Source organism: Girardinichthys multiradiatus, chromosome 14 (assembly GCF_021462225.1).
Source record: "Girardinichthys multiradiatus isolate DD_20200921_A chromosome 14, DD_fGirMul_XY1, whole genome shotgun sequence".
Classification (NCBI taxonomy): domain Eukaryota; kingdom Metazoa; phylum Chordata; class Actinopteri; order Cyprinodontiformes; family Goodeidae; genus Girardinichthys; species Girardinichthys multiradiatus.
This window is the reverse complement of record NC_061807.1, coordinates 5,154,322-5,170,101: the sequence shown is the minus strand read 5'-3', so window position 1 is coordinate 5,170,101 and position 15,780 is coordinate 5,154,322. Positions and strand designations below refer to the sequence as shown.

General features: G+C 43.4%; 1 protein-coding gene across 3 annotated transcripts in view; it reads left to right on the top strand.

Annotated features, from left to right (window-relative positions):
• Positions 1-15,780, top strand: part of LOC124881286 — a 30,724-nt gene that overhangs the window by 613 nt on the left and 14,331 nt on the right. For 2 of the 3 annotated variants that reach the window (XM_047386827.1, XM_047386829.1), the window contains exons 2-9: positions 6,338-6,434; positions 9,395-9,525; positions 9,613-9,839; positions 9,993-10,117; positions 10,212-10,324; positions 15,128-15,354; positions 15,461-15,579; positions 15,670-15,773. In XM_047386827.1, the coding sequence (XP_047242783.1) occupies positions 6,338-6,434; positions 9,395-9,525; positions 9,613-9,839; positions 9,993-10,117; positions 10,212-10,324; positions 15,128-15,354; positions 15,461-15,579; positions 15,670-15,773 (1,143 nt within the window). The remainder of the gene's footprint in view (positions 1-6,337; positions 6,435-9,394; positions 9,526-9,612; positions 9,840-9,992; positions 10,118-10,211; positions 10,325-15,127; positions 15,355-15,460; positions 15,580-15,669; positions 15,774-15,780) is intronic. The other variant, XM_047386828.1, reaches the window with a different exon arrangement.

Genomic DNA, 15,780 nt, shown 5'->3' with positions numbered 1-15,780 from the left:
TAACTTCACACATTGCTCGTTTTTTTTGTTGTTTTTTTAACAAATCAAAAACAAGTCTGTTAGTTTTTTGTCGATGGACCAGGATTGGTGAAAAACTTTTCACTATTGCCTTGACAGTCACATGGCAAAGCAATGATTGCCACTACATGGTCATACAGTCACACAGGAATCCAGAGGCAAGAGAAATGGCAGGTCCTTTCTGTTTGATTTTAATACAACTTCATTAAGCACTGCAGAGAAATACATGAAGGTGGTATAATAGTAATAGTATAATCTAATAGTGAAAAATAACGTCAGTATTGGACTGTGTATGAAACTTGCAGAACTAGAGACTAGGTCCGTCAGTGACAGACTGCTGCATCCTAGGTGCACCATAGGGGCGGGTTTCATAGGTCCTTCCTGCAGACATTATTCTACAATCTGTTAGATCAAATAATGGCAGCTTAAACCAGCAAACGCTGTTGTGAGAAGTGTCTATTTATCTGTTCATAGTGGAAAAGTCCCCTTCACAGTTGCCACTGCTGTCTGGAAGCCAGCAGATTGATATTTTAAGGCCAGGTTAGAAAGTTACCTTGAGTCTCTCCCTATTTCTCTCTTTATCTGTTTCCCTTACCAGGATCAGTCTTTTTCCTGCAAGGGGGAGTATTTCCCCCCCGATAGCCAAGCTGGATCAAACCCTGTCACCTGGGGATGTGTTGATTTTTGTCAGGGACAGGGGCTGAAGGTCTTGGGCTATTTTCTATAGTTGGTAAATAAATGGTAAATGGACTGAACATACAAACCGCTCAAAGCGCTTTACACTAGAGCCACATTCACCCAATCGCACTCACATTCATACACCGATACGCAGATCGGTAGGCAACTTGAGGTGCCTTGCCCATCGACATATGGCAGGAGGAAGCTGGAATCGAACCCACAACCTTCTTATTGCAAGACGACTAAACTTCCTACTGAGCCACAGTCGCCTCAGTTGGATACACAGCAGGAGAGTTATGGCTGCTGTCCTCACGACTCTGGGGGCGTTCAAACCAACTCAGACATTTAAGCCTGTTTTGCAGGAGGTAGCGGCATCTTTTCTGGCACGTTCTGTCTGAAAGAGTGATACAGAGGGCACAACATTGCTGATGCACGTTCATGTAGAGGCAGAATGACATAGCCATGTGAAGATAATATAAATACCGAGATGGACACACTGATAAACTCAGAGAAGGTCTGCAATGAAGACACAAGCGAGTCAAGGTTATCTTTGGCAGCCAGGGAGAGACAGTCCATTCTCTCAGAGGAGCTGCTCTGTGTCACATAACTCATGTTACAGCATCGTGGAAATGACTCGTATGCGAGCAGAGACCATGTTGTTCTCGGGGACAGTTTATACATTCTATTCTGAGTGGAACGTTTGACGACAGTTTGTAAAATAGGTTTTATTTGTGTGCAACTTTTTGGCAGGAAATTAACTCCATATCCTACTGATTAAAAGTGGTTCGGTCCAGATACCGGTACAGCTCACACGTCCACATCTGTCATCCAAGGACACGAAGATTAGCTGTGGTGCAAACAGCCTTCATCCCAGAACTCCTCCAAACACAAGTTCCTGCTCAGTCTGCTTAGCAACCACCCAGATGCAACTCTAACACAAGATGATAATTTATGTACAAATCTTCCAACAATTCCCTTGTTTATTATTGATTAGTTTAAAACAAGTTATCCATGTCTACACTTCCTTCACATCTAAGGAGGTCTGTGGGGTTTCAAAAAACATCATTTGGTAGATTATTTGCACTTTGTATTTCTCTAGATTTGAATGTTTTTCTCATATCATTTGCCAACGTTCTGTCCGGTTGTGGGTTTCTTAGTTCTTTCCTGTATTATTTTATTTATTAAATGCCTTCCATTATCACTATAGATTCTTCTGGGGATTCCAAAAGTTGGTATTATATTTTTGCACAAAGCTTTTCTACTGTTATTGCGTCAGGTGATTTGCAGGGAAAGATTTCTACCCACTTTGAAAATGCATCTATTATCACTAAGCAATATTAATATTAATACTCCCTCCTGTTGAGACATGGCTTTGCTCATGACTCACATTTACACTCAGTTAATTTAGTTGGGAACAGCTCAGCATCTAATCATTTCAGTAATAACTCTGCATTGTTCCATTGTGCTGCCAATTATACCTTTTATTTCTTTCTATACATAATATGGGAGTTCAGTATGTTAATAAGACCTGTAAGGCGTCATGATAGACACGGTTAGATCAAATTAAATTGGATCTTTCCTACAAATGTTTCTGTTTGGCCCTGATAAAGCTGCTCTCTTGTAATCATCTGGTTCCAGAACAATTTCTGTGGTTTTCATCAGGAAGATTATAACGGCTCTGAATCTAGCTTTATTTAGATTTATCTATATTTTTCTAATGCATTAAGTCCTGATTATATTTAAGAATGGGGTCATTAGTTTTTATTAGTTGCTGTTATTTTAATAATTTTGGTTTAGTTTAGGTTTCATTAGTTCAAAATCTGGTTCAATTACATTTAACTGTAACTGAGCCCTGTGGAAAAACTCACTTATCAGTTTAAAAGGTTTAAATGAAGGGCATATTATGTCTTATAATATTAGTTTGTTTTACCCAGTTTTATTAAGTCATCTATAGTTTTTAACCTTTTAATAACACTTTGTGTTTATTTCAAGTAACTCAAGTTTTCTCTATTTCAGTCCAGTCCAGTAATTCTGTTGAGGTTCATTTCATCTTATGTTAAATTTGGGTTTAATTTAATCATTCTGAATCTGACTGGAAAAAGTCCAAACATCTGTTAAAATCTTTTTCTTTTATCATAAAGAACTGACCTAATATTATTATGGTAATGTTGAGGATCGGACCAGAGCCAGTTTTTCTTTTTGTATTCATAAAGAGCAAAATCCCAAACATTTCCAAAAGGCAGATTGTGTCATAATGTATTAATAAAAGCCATTAAGAAGCAGTTAGGACATGAATGAACAGCTGTCTCTGCATTCAACATGCAGCTCCTGACACCAAATAATGTTAAATATTTTCCCATCCTGATCCAACGTGGCAGAATGGAGACAAAACTGCTTATTGACTAAATAACATTCAAGCATAATCACCAAATTAAAAGGTTCTACTTCTAGAGAATCACATAAACGTCTGGTGGGCCGGTTTTGGCCCACGGACCTTGAGTTGGACACATCCAGGGTAGAGTTACAATCTTCATCAGAGCTTTCAGCAGAGACAGACTTCTGCTGTTTGTAGAAATCTTATCTTTGTTTTCTTCCTCTAAAACCTCCTCTTCCTCTGAAACCTCCTCTTCCTCTGAAACCTCCTCTTCCTCTGAAACCTCTTCCTCTGAAACCTCCTCTTCCTCTGAAACCTCCTCTTCCTCTGAAACCTCCTCTTCCTCTGAAACCTCTTCCTCTGAAACCTCCTCTTCCTCTGAAACCTCCTCTTCCTCTAAAACCTCCTCTTCCTCTGAAACCACCTCTTCCTCTAAAACCACCTCTTCCTCTAAAACCTCCTCTTCCTCTGAAACCTCTTCCTCTAAAACCACCTCTTCCTCTAAAACCTCCTCTTCCTCTGAAACCTCTTCCTCTAAAACCACCTCTTCCTCTAAAACCACCTCTTCCTCTGAAACCTCTTCCTCTAAAACCACCTCTTCCTCTAAAACCTCCTCTTCCTCTGAAACCTCTTCCTCTAAAACCACCTCTTCCTCTAAAACCTCCTCTTCCTCTGAAACCTCCTCTTCCTCTGAAACCTCCTCTTCCTCTGAAACCTCCTCTTCCTCTAAAACCTCCTCTTCCTCTGAAACCTCCTCTTCCTCTGAAACCTCCTCTTCCTCTGAAACCTCCTCTTCCTCTGAAACCTCCTCTTCCTCTAAAACCACCTCTTCCTCTAAAACCTCCTCTTCCTCTGAAACCTCCTCTTCCTCTGAAACCTCCTCTTCCTCTGAAACCTCCTCTTCCTCTGAAACCTCCTCTTCCTCTGAAACCTCCTCTTCCTCTAAAACCACCTCTACCCTGGTATTCTGAACTGGGATGGGTGGCGTTCTTCCCCCTTTTTGTCTTCAGTTTTCAGCTGAAAGTTCTGCCATGTGCTTTTGAACAGACCTCAGTATTATAGCTGTTAGTTAAAGGCAGCTCTTGTTGTTTTATAATTTATCTATTTTTTTTTTTATCTGTTTATCAACTGTGTGCACGCAGAGACTGAGACGTCCACTTTGAAATTATAATCATGCCATTCAGCAAGGCTTTCTACTATGGAGAGGCGTTTCATTCAAAATTAAATAAATAAATACTGCTATTAATAAATTATTAATAAATATACCCATGAAATAAAACTAAATAATTATGCTAAAAGAAATTTCTATCTTATTTTATTTAATTCATTTCAAGATTTATTTAATTTACTTAAAGATTTATTTAATTTACTTAAAGATTTATTTAATTTACTTAAAGATTTATTTAATTTACTTAAAGATTTATTTATATATTTATTTCATAATGCAGTTATATTTTGTCACACTTTTATTTTGTAAAGCTACTTAACATATTTTAGTGACTTTTATTTTTTAACCCCGTTTTTCATTTTAAGCTCTTTTTATTTCATGTTGTTATTTTCAAATGAGGGGGCGGCGTTTTATCTGTGGGGCGGCGCTGGGACATCAGGACGAAGCTCAAATCGTGGCTGAGGGCAGAAGCATGGCGCTGCCTGTCAGAAGACAGCATGCCGGACTGTTAGGTTGAATGTATATATTATCACTCACTTGTATTTCTGTTTGCATGTCTGAGAAGCCTCTGCTGGTGACCTATGCCTTGGAACATTCTGTCTCTATTCTAACCGTCACATGTAAATGTGACCCAGTGTCTGGCTCTACTCGATTGTTATCTTGTTCTGTGTGCAGCTGGTCTCGCAATAACCGAAAGCAGTACCAACTGTCCCTGTTTCCACTCCCCAACAGAAACTTGGAAATGTCACACACTCATTTTGTAATGTGATATGTCTGTTCACTCTACTGTATAAATAAATGAAGCTGAGGTAACTACATTTTGTAGCTCACACTCAACGGTGTGGTTGCCCTCGCAAGTAAAACAGAGTCTCTGTCTCACTTTCTGTTGTTCAACTGTGGTTTGACTTGATCAACTCATTCCACCCTGACGTGGAGGGAGGATGCCAGAAGGGGCTAGACCGGCCGTAGAAGCCTGCCATGGCGTTGCCGCTGTTTTGCCTGGCACCCTCCGGCATGCTGTCTTCTGACCGGCAGCGCCATGCTTCTGCCCTCAGCCACAGATTGAGCTCGGTCCTGATGTCCCAGCGCCGCCCCCTCATTTGAATATAAGAACATGAAATAAAAAGAGCTTAAAATGAAAAACGGGGTTAAAAAGTAAAAGTCACTGAAATACTTAAAGTAGCTTTACAAAATAAAACTGCATTATGAAATAAATAAATGGCTGGCTAGGGAGAGACAGTCCGCTGCTATACAGCAACTTCTCTCAGAAGGGGCTGCTCTCTGAACCAGCCTTTTATTCAAGAAAGGAAAAAAAACACTCATGTTACAGCATCGTGGGTGTGACCAGGCACAGTTTCACAAATACAAGTCCTACTGATTAAAACTGGTTCGGTCCAGATACCGATACAGCTCACACGTCCACATCTGGCATTCAAGGACGTGAAGATTGGCTGGGGTGCAAACAGCCTTCATCCCAGAACTCCTCCAAACACAAGTTCCTGCTCAGCCTGCATAGCAACCACCCAAATGCAACTCTTAAGACAAGATGACAATTCTGTTAATAGTTCATAAAAGAACTTCAAAGATAAATGTAAAAAGTATTCACACCACTTCTATCAAAGCTCACCAAACTAAAAAAAAATGAAAATGTCTTTTAATGGTAAATCAAAAGAATCATTTTAAACTAAGCAATGATAATTTATGTACAAATCTTCCAACAGTTTCATAAAAGGACAATGTATAAACCAAATGACTTTGGTTGTGGTCTATGATACGTAGAAATTACATTTGAATTAACAACAGCGTTCATCCCTATAGAAAATGTGGAAAGAAAATGATCTAATATACAATAAAAGTCAGGGTGGGGGGTCGGGGTCTGGGCTGGGCTGGGGTTGTTTGGGTTCAGGGGGTGCAGGACTCCAGTCTGGACAGATGGTTCAGGCGGTCTGCCTGTCTCCACCTCGGAGTGAAGGGGACCACCTCCTGGGCCTTTGGGTGTCTGTGGCTCCGATCTCCTCATTGTTTGCTTTGGGTCCTGGGGGGCAGGTCTGTGGCTCCTCACACTCTCTATTTGATTGTTGTTGCTGATTTGTTTCCAGAGTTCGAGAATACCCAGCGCCTGGAAATGCTCTCCTACACCGGGGGACTTGAGGTGGAGCAACACATCAGCAAGCAAGATCCTGAATTCTCCTCAAGGTTAGAAGAGATATTCAGTTATTTTTTCCTTGGCAGACCGGGAGTACATTATCATTAGGCAATTATAAGCCAGAGTAAACAAAGATCAGGTGGGGTTCATAAAGGCGTGATTCTCGGTCCTCTTTTATTAAGTGTCCTCATGCTACTTCAGCTGGAACAGATTCTGCAGAGCAGCAGTGGATCTGTTCACTACACGGGAGAACACTCAGTGCCAGCTGTGGTTGTCACTGAGCCCATGGGAATGGAGGCTTTTACTCACAGTCTGTGGCTGAAGATGCTCCTGCATGCTTTTCCTCCTATTCTGCTGATTACGCTTCAGTGATTCTCAAAGCCTCAGAGCACACAGACATGCTGTGGTTCTCGAACCTTCAGCAGTTGGTATCAGGCCGTCCTGGCAGCTGCCAAGGAGGGAGGATGTGCTTCTCCAGGCAGGAGGGACAATTTAGAGTTAAACAAAGAACATTCTTCGGCTTCAAATGAATATGGACGTAAATGCTGTGGAATGTATGTGGAGGTAAATGACAGACGACTAAGTAGCACCGCCAAGAAACAGAATGCTGCAGTAATTGAGAATAAACTGACCAACAGTCCTTCCTGGAACTCTCCCAATGCAAAGCCAAAGGATAAATCCCTTCCTTCAGGTCTGGAAAGACAGCTAACCCTGCACCTAGGTAAAACTGCTTGGCCGCCAATACAAAGAAACGTCTCTTCAACCCTAACAAAAAGGAGAAAACAGCAGCGGACTGTTCTCACAACAAATGATAGGAGCAAACCAACTGAAAACACAGGAATTGCTCTAGGAAACAGGATTACTTCACGTCTGCAAGACTCTGACCCGCAGAAGGAAAGCTCATCTTTCACTAGTAAGAAGTATGAGAACAGATTGCCCTATAAAAATGTTTCTCCTTAATGTCTTCAGAAAGAGCCAGCCACCATGCAACAAACCCTAATAGTGGGTGATGGAGCCGTGAATGAGTTGCAACACTTTTGCAGCAAGAAAATCACCAAAGTTCTTGGTTTTGTCAACAGCATGGTGTTTGATGTCTCAGGAAAAAATACTGATGAACATGGAAGAGCATCCAACAGTAACAAAAAACCTCATCATACACACAGGAGCACTTGATATTGTGAAACAAAAATCAGAAATCTTGAAAGAGGATTTTATTCAGTTGATCACCTTATCAAAGTTATTTACAGTGGACCTCTACTGTCAGTTCAGGGTGGAGATGAGCGATTCAGGAGACTGCTGATGTTCAACCAACAAATGGTTTAAGACAGCATGTGCTACAAAATCTGTAATCTTTATAGACAACTTCAATATTTTCACGGAAAAAGGCATCTTTTCAGGAAAGATGGATTTTGTCTTAACTCTTCATTTCCAATATTTCCTATTCTGTGAATCAGAAACCAGCTGCCTCGGCCGCAAACAGGAGACTAGAGAGCACAAAACAACTGATAGAACGGCTTTCTGAATGACAACTGCAGCCTGCTGAGATAAGGATGAACCATAGAGGAAAATGACATGGAAAGAGACTTCTTTATCACTACAACAAGTGAAATCTCCCCAGATTCCAACAGGACAAGTGGATCCCTCCTTAGCCCCAACATAAAGAACGCCTTCTCCTGGACTTTACTGAGAACATGACAAACCTTGTCTAGATGGGAATACAATTAAGGGAAAAACAGAATCTCGCATGCTTGACTCTGTGGGTTTTCAGCCATGTTCAAAGCACTCCAAAGCTGCCTGGATGTTTGAAGGGATCTTTAGAGCTCTCAGCACTCAGACTGATATGTTAAGAGACCAGAATCGCAGGCTGGCTGCGTTTCTCAGACTCAAAGGTGATATGATTTAATCTTGGAGAAAGTTGTTTGCTCAGGATCTACTGAAAGTACCAGAAATTTGGCTATCTGGATTTGAAATTGAGAATGCCAGTAAGACTTTGAAGGCAGGCGGAAAATCACAGCCGGCCTGAACCAAAACATTTATTGTTTGTCTAATTCAGGCGCCCCGATGCGGCCTTCACAGGCTTCTTATCAAAACATTTCTCCTGGATGTTCTGTAAATACGACGCTCTGCCCCAGCAACCCCCCTCATCTGTGAACTGAACTGTATGGCCATTTGATAAAACTTCTATCTCTTTTTAAAGGACAAAAGCACCTTCGTCAGTGTTGACAGTCTAATTCTTTGCACACATGATCATACTTAAATATTGGCACCCTCACGAGTCCACCATGCCCCTGCAAAATCTTTGCTTATATGTGTTGCTTTCCCATGCTCCTTATTTTTACCTAAATGTGGATTTAATTTCTTCTCCTTTTCATAGATTTTTAGATTTACAGTGAAAGGGAAATAATACTAGTTTCTTAAAAATTTTAACAAAAGCTGTTTTTACACCAGTAACTCAGCTTCCTTAGTTAGAACTCAGTGATTGCTAAGTTAAATTTCAATGGATGCAAATGACTGTTATTATGGGACTACAACTGCATTATACCAGCGAACCCAAGGATCATTCTCTCTTAGCACAAGATGCTTTCCCCTACATAGAGGACTTAATGATATAATTACCTCTTTAGAAAGATTGGTTTAGAACCAGCTCTTATCAGTAAAACCCAAAGGATTATTAATGTTTTCTGTATCATTGTAATGTTGGACAGAGATTTTTAAATTTCTTAGAAGGATTGTAGAATCAGTTAATTAGTTTTTCTGTGTTTATTTTCTTTGTGATTGTATTATAATTGTATGTACATTGAGTGTCTCGTTACTGAAAAGCACTATATAAATAAACTTACCTCACCTCAACATGCTCCCCAACAACAGTTTGTAGCTTCACATGGTGTTAACAGCCAGCAGGGCTTGGCTAAGCTCAACAGGGCAGGGCAAGGTCCATGCAGGGCTTTCTGGTACTTGTGTTGATGAACAGAAGGTTTTTATGGAGCGCCGGATGATTTTGTGTTTTCAGGTTAACGCCTTCAGCAGTTTTGACTGACAGGATAAATGTGAACAGATATCACGTCAGGAATCTTGAAAACTATGTAGACCTTAAGATCTGCATCCTGAAGGACTGGACCATTGAGGTAGTTTCAGACCAAGGTAAACATGGTGTTTTTCCTCAGTTTTCTTTTCCACTGTTAAGTTTCCTAATCTAACCGGTATGTGACGATCATCTGTCTGCTTCAGTTGATGAGGAGTACCCCGTTCATGAGCTGCAGTGTTGTTCAGGCCTGCAGGAGGCCAACTTCTTGAACCTGCTGAGGTCCACCTTCCCTCAGCTGGCTTCTCACACACCCTTTGAGTCCTTTATAACTGACAGTAGCAAAAGACTTCAACCTTTGAAGGTAGAGTCCTTTACACCGGAGCAGATCTGCAGCGCTGCTGGGAGCTCTACCATCTACATCCGACTGAAGGTACCACACCTGGTCATAAAGCAGTAAACATCTGAAACTCAGCTTTCATTAATCCCTCCGACTCCTTTTGAATGTAATCGTGTCCAGAATCTACCAGACTGATGGTGAATGATGGCTGAAATTCAGATCTTAATTTGACTTCTTTTCTTTTAGTGTCCAGTTGAGTACGAAGCAGGAAGTCAGCAGCAGCCTGTGCAGGTTAGTGATGATGACTTTGAAAACGACTGCTATAATGAAGATGCTTCATCCATCCCACTTCAAACGGCACCTGACACCAAGTGAGTGAACGCAAACACTTTGTAGGGTGCTGGTTGTGAATCATTTAACACTTTATTTGATCTTAAATCTTTATTGTTTGTTTCTTTGTCTCAGAAGTGAGCCTCCTCAAAAGAAGCGTGCTGAAGATCAGATCGCAGAAGATGAACACATCCTCCTCAGGGTCCACGTTCTGGAAGACTCTCATATTACTGTCCTGTCACATTCAGGTAACTTTGAGCATTTTCTAACTTTATGCATTCATCCTTTCTCTCCCCAGCCTCTGATGGTCCTTTCTTTACTGACTCTAATGATGGTTCTTTCATGTACCAAGCCAACATTTACTGACACCTGCTAAAGATTCATAAATAGCTTTAAAATTATTCATCTTGATGTGGCCACAGTCCTTATACATAAACATACCTGAAAGATGTCTGAATTTTGTATGTTACTTTTTAAAATTGATTAGACACTGTCCAGCAGCAGGGAGGGGGGGGGAGACGACACTGACCAGCTTCAGGGAGGGGGGGGGGGGGAGACACTGTCCAGCAGCGGGGGGGGGAGGAGAGACACTGTCCAGCAGCAGGGGGGGGTGTGTGGGGGGGGTGGGGGTGGGGGGGGAGACACTGTCCAGCTTCAGGGAGGGGTGTGTGGGGGGGTGGGGGTGGGGGGGGAGACACTGTCCAGCAGCAGGGAGGGGTGGGGGGACGACACTGACCAGCTTCAGGGGGGGGGGAGGAGAGACACTGTCCAGCAGCAGGGGGGGGGTGTGTGGGGGGGGTGGGGGTGGGGGGGGAGACACTGTCCAGCAGCAGGGGGGGGTGTGTGGGGGGGTGGGGGTGGGGGGGGAGACACTGTCCAGCAGCAGGGGGGGGTGTGTGGGGGGGTGGGGGTGGGGGGGGGAGACACTGTCCAGCAGCAGGGAGGGGTGGGGGGACGACACTGACCAGCTTCAGGGGGGGGGGAGGAGAGACACTGTCCAGCAGCAGGGGGGGGTGTGTGGGGGGGTGGGGGTGGGGGGGGAGACACTGTCCAGCTTCAGGGAGGGGGGGGGTGGGGGGGGACGACACTGACCAGCTTCAGGGGGGGGGGGGGGGGGGGGAAGACACTGTCCAGCAGCAGGGGGGAGACACTGTCCAGCAGCAGGGAGGGGTGGGGGGACGACACTGTCCAGCAGCAGGGGGGGGGGGGGGGAGACACTGTCCAGCAGCAGGGAGGGGTGTGTGGGGGTGGGGGGGGAGACACTGTCCAGCAGCAGGGAGGGGTGTGTGGGGGGGTGGGGGTGGGGGGGAAGACACTGTCCAGCTTCAGGGAGGGGTGTGTGGGGGGGTGGGGGTGGGGGGGAAGACACTGTCCAGCAGCAGGGGGGGGGGGTAGTGGAATTTTCTTATCAAAGTTGGTAGAAGTTGACTCACAACAAGAGAAAATCTGGACTTTGTCTTTATAAGTTTTATTCAAAGACATTCAGAGTTTGAAGACTCTGACACTGAGGTTAGTCAGTGAAGCAGAGCTCTGATTAACATTTACACACAGTATTTATACCAGAACATGACAGTGTTATCTCAACTTCAAAGAGTCTGTGTTTTATGATCCTAGACCCTCAGGTCAGAGGTGAGAAAGTTATCTGGAAAGACCATCTGCTCTTCCTGAGACATCACCCTGAAGCTTGGGTTTTAACCATTAAATGTCTGATACTGGCTTTTACAGCTTCCTCCTCTAACACAGATGTTATAAAAGCAGAAAGGTAACCTAAAGGTCATACACTTTGGAACACCTTAGAGCACCTAATACAAGGATTTCCATTACAGTGGGACACAGTGTCCAGCAGCAGGCAGGGTGGGAGACACTGTCTCCCAGCACCCGCGCTGATCCCAGGGGGCATCCTAGGACAGAGCTGCAGTTCCCTATTAGCTTATCTAACCGCTTCCTCTCTGCTGCAGATAAGCTGCTGCTCCAACATACCACATTTATAAAAGATGGCTGATTCCACCACAGAGTCAAAAAGGTCTTCTGGAGCGCCCGCTGCACTCCAAAAGATCTCAGTCTCCTTAGCAGGTCAAATCTGCCCTGATCTTACTTGTAAGGAGCGCCAGTGTTGTGACTCCAGATCAGTTTATTGTTCAGGTGAACACCCAGGTAGTTATAAACATCCAATATCTGAATATCAGTTCTCCAGATGTCCACCACAGTTAGTGTGGTGGGTCTGTGCCTGCAGAAGTCCACCACCAGTTCCTTGGTTTTCCTCACATTGATCTGGAGATGGTCCCACTGGAACCAGTCCACAAAATCAAGTGTCCACTGTTTGTACTTTGAGTCATCCTCACCTGTGATGAGGGTGTCTCTATGGCAGAGTCATCAGAGACTTTCTTTAGATGGCAGCCTGAGGAGTTGATGGAGAAGTCTGCAGTGTAGAGGACAGGAACGGTTCTAGCACAGTTCCCCGTGGTGGCCCCCTTCAGGCCTGTCAGAGACACAGCCCCGTGTCCTTCAATACATCAGGCAGTCAGTGAGGTGGTCCAGTATCTACTGGGACAGGTGGTGGTCCACTCCTGACAGCTCCAGCTTGTCCCTCAGAAGTCCAGGCTGGATGGTATTAAAGCACTGGAGAAATCAAAGTACATGTTCCTCAGAGTGCTTCCAGGCGTCTCCAGCTGGGTCAGAGCTCAGTGCAGGTGGTAGATGATGGTATCCTGATGCCAGACTGGTAGGGGAATTGCAGCGTAGCTCGTTCCTCACCTGAAGGGTTAAAAGGGTCAGGATGGTGGTAGGAGAGGAGGTATGAGATTTAAAGAGGAGGGGTGAGTGATGGGTGAGAGGTGTGAAGTTCTGGTAAGAAAAGCAGTCAGGCATCGGAGATGAGGAAGAAGTACCGACTCAGATCATTCACCCAGTCTAACTCTTCTACAGCCTGGGAGTTTGGTCTGTGACCTGAAATTGTTTTCAGACTCTTCCAAACCCCACCGAAGTTCTGCTGCAGCCGGTCTTCCATCTTCCTCCGGTAGATGGTTTCTCTTTTTCCTTAGTTCCTTCTGCACAGCTCTCAGCTCCTCCTTGTTTGCTGATCTTAAGGCCTTTCTTCTTCTCCTTGTGGAGAGCCTTTATTTGAGGGTTGATCCAGGGCTTGTTGTTGGAGAAACCCCGTACCTTTAATGAACTGTGAGCTTTGGTCAGGCCAAGATGAAAGTTTTCAGCAACAGTCCAGGTGGGCCTCGTGTGTCTGGCCTACAGTTGTTTTCAATTCCTCCTTTTTCTTAATACCTCTAAATAAACTCCAGTGCAGTCAGATGGCTTCATAAGTCATCTAATTAGTAAACAGCGTCCAGCTCTGTGTAATTGAACCTCCGTATAAATGCAGCTCTTCTGTTTCTGGTCTCAGAGGTTTGCTAGAGAACAAACATCATCATGGAGATTAAGGACCACAGCATTCAAGAGATGGTTAAAGCAATCTTCAGGGAATGTTCTTCTGACTGAGCGAAATGCAGCCAGAGGAACAATAACTGATGATGTCAAAAATAAATCCAGCTGAAAACCTGAGATTAAAACATTTCTAATCAGGTGAAGCTAATTAAACCAGTTTTGGGGTGTTTTTCTTACAGTGGCTGGGAGGTGCAAACCAACATCGCAAACACTTTGACAAAGCTTGAGACACATTTACATTTTAGAAAACAATTTAACAAAACACGAAACACCTTTACAAATGACACAATCTAACGGTAGGGAATGTACCAACTCCATGTTTGACCAGGAAGTGATAACAGGAGCGCTCATGGTGACCCAAGATGGACAGCAATCGAGTGGCGTTTGCCCCGTTTTTGGAACCAGCCCTTCAGTTGTTGAGATACTGTACTGTAATAGGTGTGATAGGTGTGGCCGTGTCATGTAGTCATCCTTAAATTTCACAAATGACAAATGATCCCACAATAAAACATCATATCATGAATATATTCTGCAACTTTGTAAAAGATAGATGGAAAATATCTAACATGGACAGGCTTTAATTTTGAAATTCAGATCTTCGTAAAATTCGATGAGAGGAATCTGGAAGTCTTTTCCTGTCATTCTGAAGTGAGAGAAATCACTCGAAACAAATCATTTACTTGCTATAAACACAGGAAAATAAATGTAAAATGTTCTATTTTAAGAGCTTTCATTTTCAAATTCCACATCAGATGTTGTTGACGTTTGATGAGGGACATCTGGAGGTTTTATTCTGGTAGCCTAAAGTGAGACTGGTCACAATTTAGTTTTAATAAGCTTAGATAAATATTAATGGACATTCTCAAATAATGAACATAAAACAAAAAGTCATATCTACATATGGTGGACTCTTAAATATCTAATATAAATATGACGTCAACCTCTCGAGTCAGTTCATTAAAAAAAATATTGTTTTTACTAATATCTCAGTAAACGGCACCACCAGAACTCTTTTCGTGCGCAACAAAGCCGCGTAACGGCTGGCTTGACCGCGGCGTGGCAGCATCCTGGAGGCTTTTCCTGCTGGTCTGGCACCTTGTTGCACCCTACGGTGGAGGAAGTACCATTTCTAGTTGCTACTGCCACAACTAGTCTCTCAGGTTCTAAGGAGCGACCGCACGAAAAATAAAACGGAGTTAATCTACTCGTATTTGTGCCACAAAACGGGCAAAACGCCACTCGATTGCAGCATCTCGGGTCACCTTCATCGTTCCCGTTTTCTCTTCGGGGTCAGCGTCGGAGTTGCTGCATTTCCATTTTATTTTGTCATTTGTAATAGTGTTTAGTGTAATAGCGGAAGACGACGAGTACGAGTAATAGTGTTTCACTTCTTGTCACATTTTCTTCTGAAATGTGAAATTGTCTCAAACTTCGTAAAAGTGTTTCAGATTTTTTAAAATATTGGTTTGTACCTCCCAGCCACCGTAGTTTGGCTACCAGCAGCTCTTCATTTGTTATTCAGTCTACAAATAAGAGACTAAAACCAGAAAGAAGTCTTGGTGAATGTTTCTGTTTCAGCAACAACCCGACTAACGTTCAGGTCTGATCTGTTTCAGTGTTGAAGAAGTACAAGCATAAAAAGCTCAAGTGTCCACGTGGGATGCAGGAAGCAGAGTTCCTGAAGCTGCTGAGGTCCACCTTCCCCCAGCTGGCTGCAGATAGGCCGTTTGACTATTTTATGACCAACTTAACCAAGAAGTTGTTGCCTCTGAATCTGGAGTCCATCACACCAGAACAAATCTGCAGTGCTGCTGGGAGTTCTTCCCTCTATATCAGACTGAAGGTACTGCGTCTATTTCCACTACACCTACACCTCAGAGTTCAGCGAATGTGGACACAACAGGAAAACGTTGTGGGATTTTTCCCTAAAGAAACATTTTTCTCTTTAGCCTGTAGAGGAAGAGGTCCAGGCCAGCCAAAAAAATCCAAAGCAGAGAAAGGCTGTTGATCACAAAGATGATAAAAACAGCTCTTCATCCACCACAAAACAAACCATGCCAAAAAAACAGTGAGTCAAACGGTTATTTTTGGCTCCTTACTGTCGTAAATTGCTTAAAAGGCTGTTTTAACCCCTTTTGTTTGTCTTTTATTGCCTCAGAAATGCGTCTCCACACAAAGAATGGGTCAGAGAAACAGACACCCACATAAATCTCAGGATTCACCTCCTGGAGGACTCTAAGATCAAAGCAGTCACACCAGACGGTAAACT